Source organism: Sordaria macrospora, chromosome 1 (genome assembly GCF_033870435.1).
Source record: "Sordaria macrospora chromosome 1, complete sequence".
NCBI lineage: Eukaryota > Fungi > Ascomycota > Sordariomycetes > Sordariales > Sordariaceae > Sordaria > Sordaria macrospora.
The window spans coordinates 6,665,563-6,686,107 of NC_089371.1; the positions used below are offsets into that span (position 1 = coordinate 6,665,563).

The window sequence follows — 20,545 nt, forward strand, 5'->3', positions numbered from 1 at the left end:
CCTCCCGCGCACCTTCCCAGACTGGCCCAGGCACCAGCGGGCGGGCGGGCGGGCACCATGTAAGGTCCGTTACCTAGCCCCTCTACCACAACGGGGAGCCCTGCAGTCACCGATGCGTCTACGGGTGGACTTGTGGCGCAGTGGTTACCGTTGATGAAATACTGCGCGACAGTTTTCGCATGGTTTCGCAGCTGGTGGATTGTTGTTAGTTCAACAAGCGTTCTTGGGCGACTTAGCTTTTTGCTTTTTTGAATTGATCGGGCAAGTAGTGAAGATGTCGGAAATATGTGTCTGGTATTTTTCTTTTGCGGTTTGGACTTTTGGGAGGCGGTTGAGAAATGGGCTTGTTTGTGTCGGGTGCGAGACGAAGGTGAGGTGGGACGTGGACTAGACGCTGAGGGAGTCGGATGCCGTCTAATCTCCCATCGATAAGCCAGTGACCGCCAGGCTAATAGTAGGATTGGGGAAGACCGGGCGAATAAACCGGTGTAGTATGTCTTTTTGCTTTTGTTCTTGTTCCTTCCTTTTACATATTTGATTTGTCGCTCCTTCCTTGGAATAAGTCTAGTGGTGGAAACGAGAAGGAACGACTTTGAGCGACCAAACGAAGTGCCCAGCTGTGCAAATGTAGAAATGGGTAAAAAGTTCGTTCATTCCTGCTGCTGTATTGAAGTGTATTGTATGACACTTGAAAGGTAAATGAAAGTCCGCTGTGCCCCGAAAGAAAACCAAAACACCCGTCTAATACCCTATGTTCACCCTTCACCACCCTTTTGAATTTCTCCAGGCCCCTCTGGGTCGTCACAATGGTACCAAGAACGACCCATCCTCCTGCATATACTCCTTCACAGCGTAACGATCTGATTGAAGCCTAATCATCTCATCATGTCATCAATCGTGCCTCTTCAAATCGCCTCAAGCAGCACTCGGAGGAAAAAAGGGAGGAAGAGACTTACGCCCACTCAGTATACCCAGTGACCATAATTGTACAACTCTCAATGAACCTCTCCACATCATTACGGACTTTCGAGTTCTCATTCATGATCTTGAACAAAAGCTCTCCAGCCGCGCTCTCGAACCGCTCACGAGAGGATTCGAGTTCTTGAAGGACTTCGGACACAACAGTGTTGAGGTCTTGGCCGGTCTCGTTCATGGTGATGGGAATGAGGCTGTAGAGGCTTGAGTTCTTTGGGGGGAGGGGGGTGTTAGTTTTGTGAGGCTACCTTACCTAGAGAAGTGGTAGGTGGATGGATGTGAGGGGGTAAGTAACATGGACACTTACGATTTCCTTCTTGAGGGATATCAAATCATTAACCCAAGAAACAGTCCGACACAACTCGGCCCATATCGTCCTCATCTCTTCCAAATCATGAACTTCCTGCGGAATCTCAACGTTGATCATAAACCTGATTGATGAGCAAGCATACTCGTTAGCACTTCCACTTCCATAATCCACTCTCATAATCCACTCCCACATATCCCTAGCCATAATCTCACGTCAAACACAAAAGAAGAACGTAAGGGAAACACTCACTCAGCAAGCGCAAAATACGTTCCCCCACTCGAGCTCCCCATTCGATTCCCTGTATACTCCTCCGCTGTCGGCAACACTCCTTTTCCGTTAGGATACCCCTCTTCCACAGCACAAGCCCCAATATACAACTCCATCTCACCCATGAACCTCTTCAGCTGCTGTTCCGACCAATTTTCCCTCAATACCTTTGCCGGTTCCGCAAAAAGCTGCGATGGCTTGGTAGGCGGTGGTACAACTTGGTGTCTTTTCGATGGGTGGGAGAAGGAGAAGCCGAGAAGGTGGCGGACGTATTCGAGTTCGCGGTGGGCGAGCGTTTGGGTCGAAGAGGACTCCATCTCGTCGTCCCAGAGACAGGACCAGAGGGCGTAATAAGTAATAGTTCGGAGACGGGGAAGAGGGGAGGCGGGGAATGTTCTGTTCGTTTTTGTGGTCTGTTAGACTTTTTTTTTTCTTTCTTTATGTATTGTGTAGTATAGATACGAAAGGGTGGAAGGGTGGAATCGAAATAAGAGAGAAGTGAGATAGGTAGGTAGGTAAATGAGACAAAAGAAAAAAAGAAACCCCCCCAAAAAAAGACTCACAAACAAACAAAACCAGGGAAATCGCTCTTCCTGATCTTGGCCCTAACTTTAGCATCCGGAAAGAGCCTCACCATCTCCTCTTCGAACCAAAGCGTGAGCTCGTCAAGTAAAGGGTTGACGGCCTTGGTCCAGCCGGGAAAGAGGTTGCGCATGTTGGGCAGACGGAGAGTCTGTCCTTTGAGTTTGGCGGTGAGGTTGTCCATGTTGTGGACGTTTGCTGCTGCTGCTGCTGCTGCTGCTGCTGGTGGGAGGATTGCGCTGGGCATTTCTTCTTTTTCTTTCTCTTTTGATAACTATGTTGATGGTGATGTTGATGATGAAAGTTATGATGAAGCTGAAGAGTCAAGTAAAGCTGGACTATGATGATATTCTGCGAAGCGGCCTTGAAGACAGGACGGAGATGATCAAGAACGTGGAATCGCGGTCCATATATCTTCATTTTTCCACATCATACCTATGCGACTACCCTGAACACTCTCGAGCCTTGCTCCCCTCCCGAGACCCCGGGGAACAAACGTTCCATGTAGATTCAAATATCCCATGTAAACCTTCACCCCATATCCACATTCATATAGGCGAAATGAACCATCTTTCAACATTTCACATCCGGTATCCGGTATCCGGTCTTCAGTAGTATCGAAATCGAATGGTCGAGAGTACGAGACCGGCGAAGAGGAGGGAGGGAAACGGTTGATCGGCCTCCCCGATTGCCCGAACAAACTATTGTTGTACACGTAGCGTAGTGGACTGTGGACTGTGGACTGTGGCCGTGTTGTTGACGTGGAGGGTTCAGGGTAGGTGGTATCCTCTCTCAGCTTTAAACTTTGCACTGAGCTGAATCTTGCATGTCCATGTTGATCGATACTACACGACACGGCCCACAAACCCCCAAGCTGAAAAAAGCCTAATCTTGAATTTCTTTGGGAAAGAAACCACGAGGTTGAGGGAGATTTTTTTTTAGTCTTTCGCTGTTCGCCCCTCCACGATGATCCCAGCGGTGTAGTGAATGGATGGGGAGCGGCTGGTTTTCACATGCTTGTGTCAGTGAGTACTGAGTGTGGTATTGGTCAGTTAGCATGTGCGAATGAATGAATGTCTTATCGTGGAACTCCCGTGGACCATCATATGATGCCCAACTTTTGGATGAGAAAATGGGGTTTTGAATCCCTTCTAGAACGCCATAGTTTGACTTCAGGTATTGTCCGAAACCGAAGCTATCGATTGCCTTAACTAACCGTTGTCGTCCAGCCGTTGAAGTCCGTTTGGAGTGACATGTCGTTCGCATCTGATCAGAAGCGAGTCGATAGCGCCAATTTGTCGATCTGCCGAAGAGCCTATCCCGGAGCCAAAACTTAGAAGGATTCGAACGCCAAGCCCCCCGGTAGGGTAGCAACCTCATTCTGGGGTCGTTGTTCGTTCTGGGACTAGTATCAGAGCTGAGGAAAGAGGCTGTGTGCTGTGTGCGATAGTTGCGGGCTCCGTGTGGTGGGTTTCGAGTCTAGACTTCGAGAGGCCGCTCGTAGGATCCACATCGTAATGGATGGCACATTGGAGCGACGGCCGGGAGATGGATGAGAGGAAGGAGGCCTATGGAGGAATGGGGACCGAGGAAATATCACAAATGGGTCACTTCCTCAGGACCATATCGTCCGGCACCGTCCAAGAGTCGTGGCCAAGAGAACATCAGGCATCGAAATCCTCGGCGAGGAAAGAGACACTCACCAGCTTCCCAGCCCTGGGGTGATATACGAACTTCGCTTCTTTATTTTCAGCAGCAACAGCGGCAGCAGCCTAATATATACAACGATGCCAGGCCAGCCACACCTTTCATCATAAATCGGGGGAAGATAACAACAATGTGGGCGCAAAAACAAGCAATGGGAATCAAATCCAGTTTTCGACATGCCCAGCTAAACTCCGTATGAACCGCATATAAACCAAAGGTGAAAAGATAGAACTGTGTGTATGTGAGGAAATGTTGACGAATCATGAACCCAAAAATATTCGCTAAATTGGGGAAACCTTTGGGAGAAAAAGACGAGCGACAAGTGTCACTCGCGCCAGACAATACTTTGGGGTATCATCAGACCCAACAAGGCTTACTCATTTACATGGTGGGAATACCCTCGTACTCGGCGTAGCCAAGAGCAAGGTTCATGTTCTCTGTTGGTCGAGTTAGCAGAGGCACTCTTGATCAGAAAGGTGTAGAAAGACTTACGCAGGCACTGGGTAGCGGCACCCTTGAGAAGGTTGTCAATGGTAGCGCAAATGACGACGCGACGGCCGGACTTGTCGACCTCGAAGCCACCAATCTCGACACCGTGCTTGCCGCCGATGTTCTTGACGGAGGGAGCCTCGCCAACGACCTTGACGAGCTTCTCACCGGCATAGCGGTCCTGGTAGAGCTGACGGATGTCACGGGAAGTCATGCTCTTGTTAAGGGGGATGGAGATGGTCTGGTGAATACCGCGGAACCAGACAGCGACGTGGGGCATGAAGGCAATCTCGGCACCGAGCTGGGCGCTGACCTCACGCTCGTGGATGTGGCCAGTCAAGCTGTAGGGGATGATGTTGTTGGTGAGGTTCTCAACATCGTTCTTGGGAGAAGGCTTGGTGCCAGCACCAGAGTAGCCAGAGACACCGAAGACGTGGGGCATGCCACCGAGGTGGGGAACCAGGGGAGAGATACCGAGCTGGGCGGCAGTAGCGTAGCAGCCGGGGTTGGCGATCTGAGTAGCCTGGGTGATGTTGCTGCGCTGGACAAGCTCGGGGAGACCGTAGGTCCACTTGTTGTCAAAGCGGTAATCGGCAGAGAGATCGATAATGACGCTCTTGTGACCGGAGGCCTTGCGACCCTCCCAGACGGCCTCAACGAAGGGCTTGCAGACACCGTTGGGCAGAGCCATGACCCAGCAGTCAATCTCGCCACGCTTCTCCATGTCACGGACATCCTCAGGGCTGAGGTTCTCGTAGATAACCTCCTGCTTGTTGTAGCCCTCAAGCTTCTTGCCAGCGAGCTCACGAGAGGAGACGTGGTGGAGCTCCATGTTGGGGTGAGAGTCGATAAGGCGGATCAGCTCCTGGCCGGTGTAACCACGAGCACCGATGAGGGCAACGCGGGCAGGACGGTCCATGGAGGCGTTCTGCTTGCCGACAGGGGGGTTGGGGTTGGTCTGGGTAAGGTAGCCCCTGCGGTTGGAGATGCTGAACTTGGGAAGGGCAGGGCGGCGAGCAAGAGTGGAGTAGCTGCGAACCTGCTGGCCAGCGGGCTTGCTGGCAGCCTGGCGAAGACGGGACTCGAGGTTGGAGTTACCAAGCATGGCGCGGCCGTTCTCGGTGAAGTCCTTCATGAGCTTGACGATCTCGTCGCCGTTCTCAATGCCATACCAGAACATGACATCACCCTGGCGAGTGATGCTGCCGTCGGCCTTGTCGAAGAACCAGCCAAGGTTCTCATCGTCCTCCTTGACGGTCCAGACGAGGGAGGGATGCTCCTTCTTGAGGGCAGTGAAGATGTTGTCAGCAATGTTGGTCAACCAGCCAGACTTGGTGATAGTAAGAGTGGCAAGGGTGGCCTGGCGACCCTCGCTAGCGGGAAGGACAATGGCAAGAGCGTTCATGGAGCTGTCGAAGTAGGCCTTGAAGGGGTTCTCCTTGAGGAAGTCGAGGTACTTCTCAACAGTCTCCTTGGCATCGGGGGTCTCGCGATCGCGGATGAGGACGTTCTTGAGAACATCAAGGTCCTTGAACTCGGAAAGGCTGGTGACAGACTGGAGCTTGCTGCCACGGCGGATGAGGGTACCGGCACCGGAGTCCGTGAAAAGCTCCTTCTGGAGCTCCTCGGGGTGGATGATGGCAACGGAGGTGGTGCGGGGAAGAGTGTCGAGGAGCTCCTTGATCTCCTTGATCTTGAGGCGGGTACCATACTTGACCCAGGCCTGGGACATGAGGTGCTCGTACTCCTCGTCGAGGTTGATGGCGGAGATCTTCTGGCCACCAGCATCGAAGAGACCACCCTTCTCGGAGAGGTAGACAACCTTGAGGGGCTCAAGGGCACGGGCAAGCTCAGCAGCGGCAACATCAGCGTTGACGTTAAGAATCTGGCCATCGTCGGTCTCAGCCATGGAGGTGAGGATGGGGAGATAGCCGTTGCTGATGGCAGTCTCGATAGCCTGCTTGTTAACGCCGGTGACCTTGCCGACAAGACCCCACTTCTCCTTGTTCAGGTAGTCGGCGCGGAACATGCCAGTGGTGAGGGGCTGGGCGTGGACACCCATCTCCTCGAGCTTGTTGACGAGCTTGAGGTTCTCCTGGAGGAAGAGATCGCGGGCAACACGGAGAGTCTTGGCATCGGTAACACGGATACCCTCCTCGAACTGGGGCTCAACACCGGCATCCTCGAGGAGCCTGTTGAGCTGGGGACCAGCGCCATGGACAATGACAGGGTAGAGGCCGACAGTGTAGAGGAACTTGAGGGAGGCGCAAAGCTCGTCGAGGTAGTCGGTCAAGATGGCGCCGCCGACCTTGATGACGGCGAAACGCTGGGAGGAGACCGAGGTGAAGAGGGAGAGGTACTGCTGGACCTCGCGCTTGGAACCGACCGAGGACAGGGTCTGGACAATCATGCCCCGGGTGGTAAGATCGGTCGAGCGAGCGGCCGAGGTAGAGATCTGACGGCGAGCGGCGACAGCGCGGGGGAGGGCACGAGCACTCTTGGGAACCCGGCGAACAACGCGGCGGGCTCCGGCCCGGAGGGCAACAGCACAAGCGGAGTACATGTTGAAGTGTTTGTTTGTTTTCGTTCGGCTCGTTAACTCGAGGAGACTATAATCGAAGCGATCGGTCGACCGGTATTGCGCTCGTCGGAGGGTATGACGGGCGGGTGGGTTGGCGACTCGAGATGGTGTTGTACCAAGGAGTGACTAATAGGCTGCTGGCTGCTCTGGATCGCAACTAAAAAATAAAAAAAACTCAATTGTCTGTGTTAATTGGCGCGCAAATCACCAACCATTGACAGGCAAGGAACTGAAGAAAACAACGGAGAGGAGAGGAGAGGACCCTAAGCTGACTCCCGAATCCCTTGCCAAAGATCAATGGGTTTGGTATGATGACTTTTGTTCAGGAAGAAGGAGCCGGCGTTCGGGGTGTTTCAATGTTTTTTTATTTATTTTGCAAGTGCCTCTCTGGTTGCAGTCGGCCCAATTCCCACATGCGGGCCTGGCGGGTGTGAGGGCTGCCCTGGCACTTTGGCCAAGTCCAGTCCCGTCCAGTGTGGAGGAGGGGCAACTGAGAAAAAATTGCAAGCACAACCGAAACCGCTCAGGGGGGTTGGTGAGGGGATCATGTGTGGTACGTACCTGTAGATCGAGATGTTGAAAAAAATGGCTACAAAATCATCACAGCAACTGTCAACAATTTCGGGGTTGAAGAGGAGAACTGAACACGAAGAGAAGACAAGTAACACCGAGCACAACCCCGGCAACCCCCCTGGTTATCTTTTACAACTCGGCAGGCTGACTGCCGTTGACATGATCTTATCAGATGGAAAGATATGGCCGTTATTTTGTTTACCCCATTCTCCCCCACCCCCCATCTTCTCCTCCACATGTTGGTCGCCGAAACCGTAGTGTCTCCAGCGTCACGAAGCCAGTGTTGGACCGCCAAGAGATGTCAAGAAGAGACATTGGATGCAGGTGACATGTTTTGCGAGCTTTTACTGCTCAGTACTGACAGAAACAAACAAGACTTTTACGGGATAGAATTACCTACCTCTACCTTTTTTGTCGCTCTCTCCCTCCCAACAGAATGCGGAAAATAACTCTCAGGTGCACACGGTTCGGAGTCACACCGAGGCTCCATCGTATGATGCACCCTGGAACGCATTTCAGGCATTTCACAGTCCATGCCATGGCCCGGGTGCAATGAGTGGACCTGCATCAACGACACCTGCATGGCAGCCGTTGCTCCGGCGTCGCCCCCGTCATCCCCAATCCCCGCTCCCGGTACGAGGTTGCCATCCGGTGCCGTATGTACTCTAAACAAAGCATACACTACCCTGTAAATGTGAGGGATGGGGAAAGATAGAATTACTATTAGGAGGTGGATGGGTCATGATACCGTCTTGATTAGCCGTTCAAGAGCTGTTGAGAAAAAGAAGAACGCCTCCTCGCCTTTCATCTCGTAGATACAGGGTGTGTGCGTGGTATAAGCGACGAACCTTTCCACGCCGCCGCCTCTTAACAGGTCGTGTTGTTTCCGGGCATCAGTCGAAGAAGTCGTCACCAAGACCAAAGCCGGAGCCATCTCAACCAGCGAGGAGACCATGATAAAACCGCGGCGATAAAAAAGTAAGAAAAAAAGCAACCCAAATACTCAAATCCCAGTGAAGCACTTATTTCCGTTCCCTGTGAATGCTGAAAGCAAGCCAAACCCAGCTTCGTGCATTTCTTGACAACGTTTCTGTTTCACTTATCATAACCAAATCATTCAAGAAGCAGCTTAGCGCGTAGCAACGACTAAAAAGAGCCATGTCAGCAGACAGTCCTCAGTACAGAGGTTTGCGGATCAGAGTTTAACATACCTGCTGGGACAATGATGATTACGAGCAAGATGATGATGCCCACAATCAAGCAGATGCGCATCTTCATGTCCTGTTGCAATCAGTTAGTCATCAAACAGTCCCTTCCGTATGACAAGCAGAGAATGAATAGTCCATACCTTCCACCACATCTTCTTGCGGACCTGGTTGGCACCGCGACGGAAACCCTGTGCACTAATGGCGAGGTCATCGGTCTTGGTTTGAAGAGCATCGATCCTTTCACCACGCTGAGAGACCTTGTTGATGTTTTCGCGCATCACTCCGACGGTGTCATCGATTTGCTAGAGTTCCGTCAGCAAAAGTCTCAAGAGGGGGTCCTAGCCTGGCGAGGAGCCACAACGATCCGACTGTAATGCGATGCAATCCGTATCCGTCTGCTTGTCCCAAAAATGCCGAATTGTCCATGTAATAGTTGGGTGCGGTCCATCGCCCAACATTTCCGGAGCTTTTGTGCCTTGACCGCCATATCCGGCGCAACCAGTCTTCCGCCCAAGTGCTCGTCCGCATGTTGTTGGGAGCAAGCCGATCGCATGGCTGATGCCATGCAATCCATCAAAAATCCATCAGATCCATCGATCCCGCATACGTCCACCACTTTGGCCACCATATTTCCTCCCCAAGACGACTGTCAAAGCTAGGCACGATATTGTTGACGAAATCTTGCGATTGTTTGACCTCGCAGGGATCAAGCAGACAGACGGACCCCAAGCATTCCAGGGGTATAGTTTCGTTTCCACATTGCCAAAAGGTGCCATTTAAAGGGGGAAACAACCCACCTGTTGCAGTCTGGCGGTTCCTGTGTTGTTGCCAGCACCTTGTTGCCCAGCGGCGCCTTGCTGGCCGCCAGCGGGGATATAAGGGTCGTACGGAGCGTCGGACATTTTGTGTGTGTGTGTTGGAGGGTGGCTGAATACGAAATAAATTCGGCAGTTGTCGATTGAGCTTGAAGCGCGAGCTCAAAAAAGGGAGGATGTGATGATGCTGTTGATGTTGTCGCGGGTTACGTTGCGAAAAAGATCGTGATTTCGCAGGACGAGTTGTAGGGAGGGGAGGTCGGGTTGTTGGAATGCAGAAGGTTGGCAATCGGGAAGGCTGGTGAGGTGGTCTGGAGGTTGCAAGTCGTTTGGCTTTGCGGAGGAGGGCGCAGGAAAGAGGTCAGAGGACAGCCGGGCGGTTTGAACTCAAGTGATTGCGTTGCCGCCAGCAAAGAAAGAGGGCTAGGGTACAGGAGTGACTAGCGACATTCCGTTATGAATTCAATGTGTTCCTGTTAGTAATCACAGTACATATGCACGAGCCACAATCCCTTTTATCGCTTCCAAGGAAGCCCCACCGGCAACCAGGAACCCAGGCACGGCCTGGTAGGATCAGCATTGACGCCAACAAATGTTTCCATGCGAACCTCTTGTTATCAGGGGCCTGGCCTACGTTCGAGAATTTTGCGCTTTGTTCTTCATGGGTTCTATTGAGATGCAAAAAGAGACGTGACGTGGCTCGGTAGCTTCCGCTTTGTGTTCAGGTATGTGCTTATGTTTAGACTTCCGTTGTCTTGACCTGATGTCCGGGCCACTGATTCTCTTTCAACTCAAGCTGTTGAAGCTGACGACCCCCGGAACAGTAAACTGCCCGCCACCACTCAGCCAGCCCCCCATCAGCTTCACCCCTCAGTGGCTATGCAGCTTCTGGTGACGAAACACACCAAGTTCAGGGTTCAGCGAGTGAGAAGTCGGTCATTCGCCCAACTGAAGTCGCACGTGAAAATGCACTAGCTACCTACTAACGAATCTGGTATTTTTACTATGTACAAGAAAGATCTCGAAGAGACTCAACCTTCTATCGGCCACAAAGTCTATGGACTTAGCAGAGAGACTACTAAAAGTTGAACTCGCTAAGGCTAGTAAGGTGATATCACGGTGAAGAGCCTGTGTTTCCCCTGAGTTCTCCTGACTACGACACTTCACCGACTGGGTAATGTAGAGCCTACACCTAACCGCATTGGCACCGTATCTTCTCCTTCGTTCGGGTCGGTTGTGTTGCAGCTTCGTTTCATCGGCCATCTCTACATTCCTCACAATACCACATGTCTCCTACCTGGCCTCTCATTCTCAACGGTCGAAGATGCCCGACTTCACCGGCAAGAACATCCATGGCATGCGGATGTCACGGCACTTCTGTCCAGTCTCCGGTCCACTTGACGAATGACTGGGACGGGGCTGTTGGCCGAAGGGAATAGCGTCAGATAAATACAGAGTCGACGCTATTTCCACGGTAACAGACAAAATTATATGAGCTGTTGCCGCGGTCCTGGACCCTTACCACTTACACCCGGTTTACTGTAGCAAGATGTTGAAACAAATCGGAAAGGATTTTCTGCGTCAGGGCGCGTTCGGTAACCCAGTAAACGGCTTCAGTAAATGCTTTTTGCATTTACTAGTTTTATTTACTAAGTCGTGTTCGAAAGGCCTCCAGTAAACGCTAAAGTGGATCAGATTCTGGGCGGACCCATACCACGAAATCGATTTACAAGCGGTCTATACATTTGCACGTAAAAAGGTTTACTGAACCCCATTTACTGAGCCGTTTACTGGTTTACCGAACGCGTCCTCATTTAGTCGGGTGCTTCCAGACTTTCACGAGAAACAACATGGGGTGAACTGCTGGACTCCAAAAGGGTTCACAAAATGGAGTCATCGTCGCCAGCACAAGGAATGGGGGTCCCGGTCTTGCCGGCTCAAGCGCGGCCCCTAATGCGCCCCGGCAGCTGGCGGGTATGATCGGCGTTACGTAACCGGACATGGGCGGCGTGGGCCACTAAAAATCTCCAAATGCTCCAAAGCGCCGGTTCACCGGGGGCCGAACTTTTTGTCTCTATTGCTCCCCCAGTCATCCGCCATCATTCCACATCCGCCACCCAAGATCCCCCGGCTTCAGGTTGTTTGCAGCAGTTCACGACGGGTAGGGTTCGGGCAAGCTCAACACCAAGACTTAGGTTATCACACATTATGGCTTCACCGGCCCCGATCCAGCGTCTCCAGGCGCCTTTGCGGAGGTCTCTTGCGCGCGCCGCCGCCCTGTCAACTCGCTCATACGCCACCATCCCATCTGCCCCATCCAGCCAGCCGACATCGCAGGAGTCATCGCCAGCCGCTTCCGCTTCCGCTTCCGCTTCCGCGCCCGCAACCAAGCCGCGTCCGACCTACTTCAAGGACACCACTCTTGCTTCCCTCGACGACTTCATCGCAAATCAATCGTCAGCCGCTCCTCTCGCGCCCAGCGAAGCTTACACCCTACGCACAGCCCAAGTCGGACCCGCCGGCAAGAAGCGTACCATTACCCGCCTGCCCGAATGGCTCAAGACGCCCATCCCGAGTGCCGGCGCGAACCCCGAATTCGCCAAGATCAAGGCCGACCTGCGCGGTCTCAACCTTCATACAGTATGCGAGGAGGCTAGGTGTCCCAACATCGGCGAGTGCTGGGGCGGCTCCAACAAGGCCGCCGCGACGGCTACCATCATGCTTATGGGCGACACCTGCACGCGTGGCTGCCGCTTCTGCAGCGTCAAGACCAGCCGCAAGCCGCCCCCGCTGGACCCCCACGAGCCCGAGAACACCGCTGAGGCCCTAGCCCGCTGGGGTCTCGGTTACGTTGTGTTGACGAGCGTCGACCGTGACGATTTGGCCGATGGTGGTGCTCGGCACTTTGCGGAAACGATTCGCCGGATTAAGCAGAAGAAGCCGACTCTTCTTGTCGAGGCCTTGACCGGTGACTTTATGGGTGATTTGGACATGGTCAAGATTGTGGCGGATAGTGGACTGGATGTGTATGCGCATAACGTTGAGACTGTCGAGAACCTGACGCCTTACGTGCGTGATCGCCGCGCCACATTCCGTCAGAGTTTGAAGGTATTAGAACACGTCAAGAACGTTCGGGGCAAGGAGGGCATTATCACCAAGACCAGTATCATGCTTGGCCTAGGTGAGACCGAGGAGGAGCTCTGGGACGCTTTGAGGGGTGAGTCCTACATATACGAGTTGCGCCTGCCCGTTTGATAAGTGCTAACCATGATGTTGCTTTGTAGAACTGAGGAAGGTCGATGTTGATGTCGTCACCTTCGGACAGTACATGCGCCCAACCAAGAGGCATCTCGCGGTGGAGAAGTACATCACTCCCGATGAGTTTGAGCTCTGGAGGCAGCGTGCCCTTGATATGGGCTTCCTCTACTGCGCCAGTGGCCCCCTGGTCCGTTCCTCGTACAAGGCTGGCGAGGCTTTCATCGAGAATGTTTTGAAGAAGCGCGCCAGCGAGCGTGTCGTCTCTGAGGCTCTTGGTCAAGCGGTTGCCGCCGAGGAGGCGACTAGCGCCAAGTCCGCCTAAAGCAGATTGTGTTGGATGAGGTTTTCTGAAGCGTGTTTCAACATTTATAATCGGGATGTAGCGTTTTCACAGCTGTCCCATGGCGGGTAAAATAACATATAGACGGATGACGGATTTGGTTATTTGGCACCTTGGGGGGTCGCATGCGTTTTGGCGTTCTGGGATGATCATTCTTTCGGTTACTTGAGCTTCTAAAAAGACATTCATTCGTTTGCTGTGTCTAAAATATTGTAACAACAGTAGTACACAGCGGGCATCTGGAGAGAGTAGAGATCCCCAGTCCAAAGAGGATTCATTTGTACAAACTCTCGGTCAGCCCACTTCAAAAGCTCTTGAGGCCACTCTTCATCGTGCGGTCACTCACAGATGGTTGTATCTCTTCAACCCTGCGTAACACTTCCGACTTTGCCAGCACGATGAACCCGAGCCCATCTGGGTTTTTGAAAAGAGTTTATTCGCCTCTAGGCGTACCGATACCACGATCTCCATCACCACAACAAGCTTCCTTCGGGTTCCTTGTCGTAGCCATGCCCTCTTCTTTTACCAAGAGGCCTTCTTGACACCGGGGATGTTACCCATCAGGGCGTTCATACGGAAATTGTACTGTTTGCGATCCAACAATGTTAGCAAGCCGCGTCTCCTTTGCAAACGTTTCCCCATCCATCCATCCATCCATCTATCCGTCTGGAGCTCAGCTCATGGCCCACCCCTCCGCCACTCCTTTTGTTTTGGGACGTTCGATAGCGGACGCGGACGTACTCTTGTCATCTTGAAGTCTCTCAAGACACCTCGACTCTTTCCACCAAAGATACAGCGGTTCCGGATCTGCGTCGGCCTGGTGTAGGCGTGCATCTGGGTGAGCTGGAGCTGAGCGACGGCCCTGGTACGGGCAGGGAGGGTGGTGTTGCGGATGACGTAGCGCAGGGCTTGTCTAATACAGAGTATCGTTAGATCATCTGTCTCTGTCGTCGTAGTCGCAAGTAAGGATCGCAAGGTGTAGGTACCTCTCCGGCTCGGCCTCCACAAAGGCCTTGCGCTTGGAGTGGTCACGAAGGACCCGGACGTTGGTGAAGCACCCGAGGTCGAGCTTCTTGGCACGGAACATGGACATTTTGGCGGTGATGAAATGGGCTGGCTGGCGGGATGGGAAACAACGGATCGGGGCGCGAATTCGATACTATCACAACAGGTTCACTCCGGCGTCGTCGTCCGCTAGCGAGCCGCGGGCAGTCACTGGACTGGACTCTCCCGGCAGTCCCCACGGGCGGCAGCCAGTGGGTGGCCTGTGCGCTTGCCGTCTTGCCCGCCGCCGCGCCCGGCGCGCAAAACGGGCGGAAATTTTGCCGGGCGGTGTTATTTTTCTCGCAGGTTGCAAGATGCCAAGCCAACGAAGCAGCAGGAAACACATTGCCAGACCGCCTGCCAGTTGTGCATCAACTGCCTGTCACTCCTCCTGCAAGGCTCCACCCAGACTCCGCGGCTTGTACTCGTGCACAGACCAATCCCCAGGTCTCCTTGGGAGGGTATTTAAGTCTGCCCTCCCCTCCCAACTTTTACCTGGTTTTTTTTCCCTTTCTTCTTTAGCTCTCTTTGCCTTTTGGCTTAGATCAAGTGTAGTATCTGTTCTTTTCAGTTTAATCTCTGAAAGTGCTCTACGGAGTACAATCGTGATTATTCTAATTTTTGCAACTCGGTCGGTTTTCCTCTAGGCTTGCCTATGATTACCGGCCACTGTGTCCCTGGTATTACACTGTCTCCAGGTGACGCGAACTACTACTTGCTTTTGGTGCTCAAACCTTTTCATTGCAATCCTGGGCTACGCGCTCGGGGTGTGAAGAAGATTCCATTTTCATGGCTTGTCGTTTGGATGATGCTTTCGGTCGTCTTTGGTGAGGATGGAGCAGTCAGTCCGTTGCCGCCTGAAATGAGAGGGTGTTGTGGCTCAGCCACTTCGGTGATGCTATTCACGAGTTTTGGGTGTCGATGCCTGCTATTCGCTTTACAACGACCACGTCCACCACCAACACTTCGTATATTCGACGACTCCTTCGCCATGCCTTTGTTTGCTGATATTTCTTGGTATCCCTTTCATCAGGTCATATAAGCGACGATGGCTCTCGTTTGCAGCAACCTTGATCCTTTCCAGGAAACCTTTCCATGTTGATCTAATTTCTGCCAGCTTGAGTTTGGTTGCCCGTCCACACCTCATGTTTGTCAAGCATGTCTTATCGGTTATGGGATGAGGCAGGACTGGATGAGCGATGGAACGAATACAGCATGTCAAGATCTATCGACACAACAACTACAATGTCGCAACAGCTGGGCCATTCGTCTGAAGCAGTTGAGTGTCCAGACTTGGTGTTTGCCTTCTCATGTTCGTTCGATATCATCGCATCCCGTTCTCCGATCTCACCATTCCATCTTCCACTTGTCCTGTGAAGGAAAGAACAGGTGTTGGGCTCTTTCCGTCTCAACTTCAAACTGATTCGGCAACATTCGACTTTCTTCGCGAGCCTCCAAACACGATCATTCAAATACCCCTCAACGTGGTTCACGATCTTTCCTTCCTCACGCTTACAACCTACCAACTTGATCAACGGCAACCCAACCAGGACACTCACCGATCTCCAAGTAGAAAATATGTTTCGTCGCCGCTGGTCCAGTCTCCCGGCTGTACCCAAGTTCACCCCAGATCTCAAGAAGCTCGAGTTCGTGATAATCCAACGAACCATCCTCAACAGGACGATCACGCTGACATATCATGTGCGTATAGCTACTTCATCAACGAGGAAGACGAAATTCGCTACTTGCACAACCCCGACTTTTACTTCAAGTACTTCTTGACCAAGAACTCGAGGTACAACGACTTCCAGCGCTTCGCCTTCAACGGTACGTTATGGACGCCCCATCCCTGACAACCATCTAAGACGATACTGACAAAAGAACCATTAAAATCCAACAGAAGCAGTCAAAGATGTCATCGACTCACGTCTCGAAGCCGAAGGCCTGAAGGAGGTCCTCCTCCCGCTCGGCGTTACCAGCAAAGATGAGCGCCACGTCAAGATCCGTCTCAGCGAGGACATCTCCACCAAGTCGCGCGTCGTGATCATCTTCGGCCAGTCCTGCCAGGACTTTGGTATTTTGGCCCACCGTGTAGCTAGCGGACAGGGCGGCCTCAACAAGGGCTCGATGGTGAACATGGTCAAAGCACTCAAACAGCAGAAGTCTTCCGCGACCGACGACGCTGCGCCCGGCATCATTCTCGCCAACCCCGGCAACCTCTGGTGGTGGCCCGAAGGCAAGAAGGCGCTGAGTGAGTTTGCTCGTCACCAGATTCCGGGTAGCAGTCTAGTTCATTGGGGTTGGCACCACGATCCGAAGAGGAACACCATTCCGGAGAATGCCGATCACACGGAGCACATGAAGTATATCTTTGAGAAGGTCGTGCCGCAGTTTGTCAACGACAAGACCACGATCGATATCATTGCGCTCGGCGACATGTCGGATGAGGTGGAGCAGTACCTTGACAACGACGATGTCTGGGCAAAGGTCGGACACAAGCTGAACGCTCTTGTGGTTCTGGGTGGCTTTTACGATATGCGCGAGGCAGTCTGCGAGGACTTCAAGAAGTTCATGGATCGGGTAATTTGCTTCTTTTTGTTCCATTCCCGCTACCGAACATCACGGTCACTCGGCTAACAAACACTTTCTCACACAGCGTGGACGAGCCTACATCATGAACAATGATCCCCTGGACACCCTCATTGCTGGCCCTGAGGGCGGTAGCCGCGCCGTCACCGGTTACGTTGGCTACGGTTGCCCTACTTACAGTGTCGGCCCCGACGCCGTCATGGTGGAACTAATCCTTGTCGAGGCCGGCTCCGTGGTCTTGAAGTGGCTGCAGGATGTCGCTCTGGACAAGGACTACGTCAACCCGCGGGTTCACATCTCTTTCCCCGAGGAAGAGGAGGATGACGGTAAATGGCCAGGATGGGAGAAGATGAACGATGAGTCCAAGGAGGAAGAGATCAAGAAAGAGGGAAACGAGGAGAAGAACCACGAGGAGGAGGCCAAGAAGGTTCAAGTCAGAGTTCAGAGAGATGGCCCCCAGCCTTCTTCTAAGGATGAACCCGAGGGTATCGACGAGGAGCTGGTCAGGGACATGGCTAAGAAACAGATGATGGCAGATGGTGATGCTGACTCTGAGGATGAGATCTAAGGGACATATTGGTGGTCCAACGCCGGTGATGTCTTGCAGTGGGAGCGGCTCAGTCTTAATGGTTGATGGCCATTTCCTGTGCTACGAGATGAGTAGGATAGGGAGTCATTCGGATGCGGAGCTGGAAGAGGCACCTGGGTTCTTCCTCGACGATACTGCCGGTTGAGAAGAACAAGGGCAGTCCAAGGTTTCCGGTAACCTTTAGTTAGTCTGAGTGGTGGTTTAGCCAATACCGTCTCCTGCTTAACTCAAAGGCAGCCTGGTGAATATTCGGGAACTCAAATTGGTAGATAATGATAATAACATAGTCTCTGAGCCGTCAAGATCAAACGGAATTTCCATTCAGTTTTGTTCAACCATGGAACAGGAGACACACCCAGCCAATACAGCAGGCAAGAGCAAGTTTCTTGACTTACCTGCAATCACAGTGGGCAGGAGGAGGTCTCTCTGGTCAACAAAAGCTGGTAGGTGCTCACCAGCCGCTCTTTCCCAAGCCACCCAACTACACTTCACACCAAGGGAAGGAGCAAGAGCCACAACATCGAAATAATAAAAAAGAGACATACAACACCAGATTATTCGCCGGCCGTCACCGATCCGACTACTGGCCTGGCGGTCACTGGCTTATCGATGGGAGATCAGACGGGTTCCCGAGTTGCCCAAGTGCCTATGGTCGTATGTGAGATTTGTTCAGATCTAGCGGTGCTAGGAAATTGATGTTTGAACACCACCAACCACTTATTTATATACCTGGTAGGTAGGTACAAGAAAAATCCGGTACAGCTATTATGTACTGTACTGTGTTGAATACTTTTCTCGAGAAGAGCACAGCAGGAGGAGTCAATCTGGTAGAGGTATCTCTGATCAGCCCGGGAAGGTGGTTTACCATGGTCAAGACCATCTAGTGCTATCTCAAAGGTACCTGGCTTGTTGAGTCCTTGGGAAGTCAACACCGGTAGGTAATTACAAGCACACAATTTCATGAACTATCCCCTAGGCGGAAAATTTATCCAACAGTCGTGATTGTCGTCGGTAGGCCAGGAGTGCTGTATCCTCCTTAACGTCTCAACCTAAGCTTCTGTAATACGTACAATGCTTGAAGCAAAACAACTACTATACTAAACATACAAACAAACATACATACTACAACGCCTCATACATAACAAAGTACGTAGTGTTCTGTGCCCCTCAGTTTGTCCTGTGCTCCCTTTTCACCAATGATGCATTTCGTGAGCGTCTCCGTTCCCAATCTCCCCAACCCCTCCCCGCAGAACCTTCCCAGTCAAAGAAATTTAAGCCTGCAAAAAGGACAAAAACCCCCGATTTCCCGTCGGCAACTCCTCCAGCAGATCCGCCGCCCTCCGTTGCCTCTCCGCAATAACCTTCTCCTCCGCCGCCCACCGATTCAGATCCTCCTGCTTATGTTCCCCTTGTCCCCAGAAACTCCACCAACTCGTCTTTTTCGGGTTCAAAAGGTCCGGATTCTTTTCCAACTCTTCTTTGCGCGCCTTCTCCTCCCTCGCCAGCCTCGAAACCATCATCGTCCAGTTTTCTAGTCCTGCAGCCAAACACTCGCGGCAGGTTAAGCGGGCGGACATGGCGGAGGACTTGTTGCTTAGCCCGCGGAGTTGCTCCTCGGCTATGTCGACTGCTTCACGGGTCCAGCCTAGGCCTTCCTCGCGGTGATGAGCGGCCCCCGATGTGTTGGACTTGGCAGTGTACATGATCTCGCCGATATGCAAACTTAGCGCGGCCTCTTCACAGCGTTCCTTGGCGTCGCGCAAAGGGGGGAGGGTGCCGTCCTCGGGCGGGTCCGGGTATGGTGGTTCCTTGAGGAGAGCTAGAGCGGCGCCGGCCCAGGTTTGTCTCTTTTGTGGTAAGGAAGGGATACGACGCGGGTCCGTGGAGGGGAGAGTCTTGCGCGCTTGGAGGATGGAGACGAGCATGGGAAGCGCGGAGGAGACGTCGCCGTTACGGGCACGGAAGGTGGCGAGGGCGGTGAGCGATTGTAGGAGGTTGGAGGAGGGATGATGGTGGCCGGCGCCGGCGGTGTCGTTGACGAGGGTGTAAGTTTTGGTGTCTAGTGGGGCTTGGCCACCGGTGAGCGAGGCTTGCTCGGACGCAGCGAGGTCGACGGCATTTTCGAGGATGATGTTGGCGGGTCCGGTGATCTGCTTGAATTCGAGCCAGGTGGCGTAGGCGAGGCCGGCTTCAATGCGCTGGCGGTTGGTGAGGCCTTCGGTGGAGAGGATGCGCATGTAGATCTCGTTTGGCGACTCGAAGGTCGGTACGCAGTCATCCTCTTGGGGTGGTCGGTAGTTCTCGTTAGGGAAGGGACGCGGGTTGGGGTTGGAGGGACCGATCACGTAGTCGTTCGGGACGGTGAGGTTTTGGGTCTTGTCGGTCACCCAGTTCTCGACATTTTCGGCGGCCTTTGCGTACAACATCATGGCTTCGTAGTATCCCCGTCGCCAATTCTCGGACATGGTGCTGATGTCCCTGGTGCCTTTTGGTCGGTCGGACGGCGCATCCTTCAGTCCCTTGCCGTCAATGCCGGGATCCTCCAATCTGTCTACCACGCTCTTGATCCAATTCGTGACATGAACCCAGTCGGTTGTGCGGGACGGGTCGGTCTGGTCTCGTTCACAGAAGGCCCCGCGGAAGAAGATTCGACTTAGCATGCTCCATTCGTGTGGTGTCGGATAGCGGGCTTCGAGTGTCTCTTGGACAAGGGCGAATGCGATGGCAAAACAGCATGCGCCAGCCATCCAGAGGTATGAGGTGATCTTAATTCCCTGCTTGATGTCCTGCTTGAGTCTCGCCTTGCGCTCGGTCGTCAGGTAGCGGTATTGTTGAGTGGTTACGGGCACGTTGAGGAAGCCGAGTTGGGGTCTTGTTCGAGTTCCCACACGGACGGATGCGCTCTGTGTAAAGAATCGGGTGGTCGTCGAGTGTATCGCCGGGGAGCATGGCCGGGCCAGTTCCCCGCGGGGGAGGAGGAGTCGCGGGCGCATTGCGAGACGCGAGAGCTCGAGTGCTCAGGAGAGGCCGAGGAGGAGGTTCAGGAGCTGCAACGTCAAGGACTGCAATTACCAGTATAATTAGTGGTCGATTTGCATCAGCAAGTGTTGTCCATAATGGCGTGGTCTAGCACTGCCTTGATGCCGTCAATCGACTTTGCTCGAGATTTCTTTTCGGGACAAAAGTGAAGAGTGACGATTCTAAAATGGCCGTCCGTC

General features: G+C 53.0%; 7 protein-coding genes across 7 annotated transcripts; 2 read left to right on the forward strand and 5 right to left on the reverse strand.

The window, feature by feature from the left end:
- Nucleotides 1–644: 644 nt before the first annotated feature.
- On the reverse strand, nt 645–3,099 carry SMAC4_01259 (uncharacterized protein). The gene is made up of 5 exons (XM_003352377.2): nt 2,116–3,099; nt 1,535–1,948; nt 1,283–1,406; nt 957–1,186; nt 645–871 (listed from the first exon to the last, which is right to left on the reverse strand). The coding sequence occupies exons 1-5, from the start codon at nt 2,379–2,381 to the stop codon at nt 802–804; spliced, it is 1,104 nt and encodes a 367-aa protein (XP_003352425.2). The 5' UTR covers nt 2,382–3,099; the 3' UTR covers nt 645–801.
- A 391-nt stretch (nt 3,100–3,490) lies between these two features.
- SMAC4_01258 (uncharacterized protein) lies at nt 3,491–7,219 on the reverse strand. Its single transcript, XM_003352376.2, has 2 exons — nt 4,334–7,219; nt 3,491–4,278 (listed from the first exon to the last, which is right to left on the reverse strand). Exons 1-2 carry the CDS (start codon nt 6,891–6,893, stop codon nt 4,223–4,225), a joined length of 2,616 nt encoding a protein of 871 aa, XP_003352424.1. The 5' UTR covers nt 6,894–7,219; the 3' UTR covers nt 3,491–4,222.
- Nucleotides 7,220–8,645: 1,426 nt separating this feature from the next.
- Nucleotides 8,646–10,285, reverse strand: SMAC4_01257 (uncharacterized protein; the record flags this gene model as incomplete). The annotated part of the gene is made up of 3 exons (XM_003352375.2): nt 9,490–10,285; nt 8,833–8,994; nt 8,646–8,765 (listed from the first exon to the last, which is right to left on the reverse strand). Exons 1-3 carry the CDS (start codon nt 9,592–9,594, stop codon nt 8,646–8,648), a joined length of 387 nt encoding a protein of 128 aa, XP_003352423.2. The 5' UTR covers nt 9,595–10,285.
- Nucleotides 10,286–11,460: 1,175 nt separating this feature from the next.
- Nucleotides 11,461–13,286, forward strand: SMAC4_01256 (uncharacterized protein). Its single transcript, XM_003352374.2, has 3 exons — nt 11,461–11,481; nt 11,703–12,724; nt 12,792–13,286. The coding sequence occupies exons 2-3, from the start codon at nt 11,716–11,718 to the stop codon at nt 13,085–13,087; spliced, it is 1,305 nt and encodes a 434-aa protein (XP_003352422.2). The 5' UTR covers nt 11,461–11,481; nt 11,703–11,715; the 3' UTR covers nt 13,088–13,286.
- Nucleotides 13,287–13,298: 12 nt separating this feature from the next.
- On the reverse strand, nt 13,299–14,388 carry SMAC4_01255 (mitochondrial 37S ribosomal protein uS14m). The gene is made up of 3 exons (XM_003352373.2): nt 14,092–14,388; nt 13,847–14,018; nt 13,299–13,690 (listed from the first exon to the last, which is right to left on the reverse strand). The coding sequence occupies exons 1-3, from the start codon at nt 14,196–14,198 to the stop codon at nt 13,628–13,630; spliced, it is 342 nt and encodes a 113-aa protein (XP_003352421.1). The 5' UTR covers nt 14,199–14,388; the 3' UTR covers nt 13,299–13,627.
- Nucleotides 14,389–15,250: 862 nt separating this feature from the next.
- On the forward strand, nt 15,251–17,606 carry SMAC4_01254 (uncharacterized protein). The gene is made up of 4 exons (XM_003352372.2): nt 15,251–15,795; nt 15,861–15,976; nt 16,050–16,729; nt 16,806–17,606. The coding sequence occupies exons 1-4, from the start codon at nt 15,728–15,730 to the stop codon at nt 17,304–17,306; spliced, it is 1,365 nt and encodes a 454-aa protein (XP_003352420.1). The 5' UTR covers nt 15,251–15,727; the 3' UTR covers nt 17,307–17,606.
- A 730-nt stretch (nt 17,607–18,336) lies between these two features.
- On the reverse strand, nt 18,337–20,341 carry SMAC4_01253 (uncharacterized protein). Its single transcript, XM_003352371.2, has one exon. The coding sequence runs from the start codon at nt 20,318–20,320 to the stop codon at nt 18,599–18,601; it is 1,722 nt and encodes a 573-aa protein (XP_003352419.1). The 5' UTR covers nt 20,321–20,341; the 3' UTR covers nt 18,337–18,598.
- Between the last annotated feature and the right edge of the window lie 204 nt (nt 20,342–20,545).

Excerpts from the sequence above, each read along its gene's own strand:
- SMAC4_01259 (XM_003352377.2), bottom strand. The coding sequence starts at position 2,381 with ATGCCCAGCGCAATCCTCCCACCAGCAGCAGCAGCAGCAGCAGCAGCA. Across the intron at positions 1,407-1,534 it reads ACGTATTTTGCGCTTGCTGA|GTTTATGATCAACGTTGAGA; the intron begins GTGAGTGTTTCC and ends CTCATCAATCAG. Across the intron at positions 872-956 it reads ACTGGGTATACTGAGTGGGC|GCTTCAATCAGATCGTTACG; the intron begins GTAAGTCTCTTC and ends TGAGATGATTAG.
- SMAC4_01258 (XM_003352376.2), bottom strand. The coding sequence starts at position 6,893 with ATGTACTCCGCTTGTGCTGTTGCCCTCCGGGCCGGAGCCCGCCGCGTT. Across the intron at positions 4,279-4,333 it reads TGCCGCTACCCAGTGCCTGC|AGAACATGAACCTTGCTCTT; the intron begins GTAAGTCTTTCT and ends CTCGACCAACAG.
- SMAC4_01256 (XM_003352374.2), top strand. The coding sequence starts at position 11,716 with ATGGCTTCACCGGCCCCGATCCAGCGTCTCCAGGCGCCTTTGCGGAGG. Across the intron at positions 12,725-12,791 it reads GCTCTGGGACGCTTTGAGGG|AACTGAGGAAGGTCGATGTT; the intron begins GTGAGTCCTACA and ends GTTGCTTTGTAG.
- SMAC4_01255 (XM_003352373.2), bottom strand. The coding sequence starts at position 14,198 with ATGTCCATGTTCCGTGCCAAGAAGCTCGACCTCGGGTGCTTCACCAAC. Across the intron at positions 14,019-14,091 it reads GTGGAGGCCGAGCCGGAGAG|ACAAGCCCTGCGCTACGTCA; the intron begins GTACCTACACCT and ends ACTCTGTATTAG. Across the intron at positions 13,691-13,846 it reads GAGACTTCAAGATGACAAGA|TACAATTTCCGTATGAACGC; the intron begins GTACGTCCGCGT and ends GATCGCAAACAG.
- SMAC4_01254 (XM_003352372.2), top strand. The coding sequence starts at position 15,728 with ATGTTTCGTCGCCGCTGGTCCAGTCTCCCGGCTGTACCCAAGTTCACC. Across the intron at positions 15,977-16,049 it reads CCAGCGCTTCGCCTTCAACG|AAGCAGTCAAAGATGTCATC; the intron begins GTACGTTATGGA and ends AAAATCCAACAG. Across the intron at positions 16,730-16,805 it reads TCAAGAAGTTCATGGATCGG|CGTGGACGAGCCTACATCAT; the intron begins GTAATTTGCTTC and ends TTTCTCACACAG.
- SMAC4_01253 (XM_003352371.2), bottom strand. The coding sequence starts at position 20,320 with ATGCGCCCGCGACTCCTCCTCCCCCGCGGGGAACTGGCCCGGCCATGC.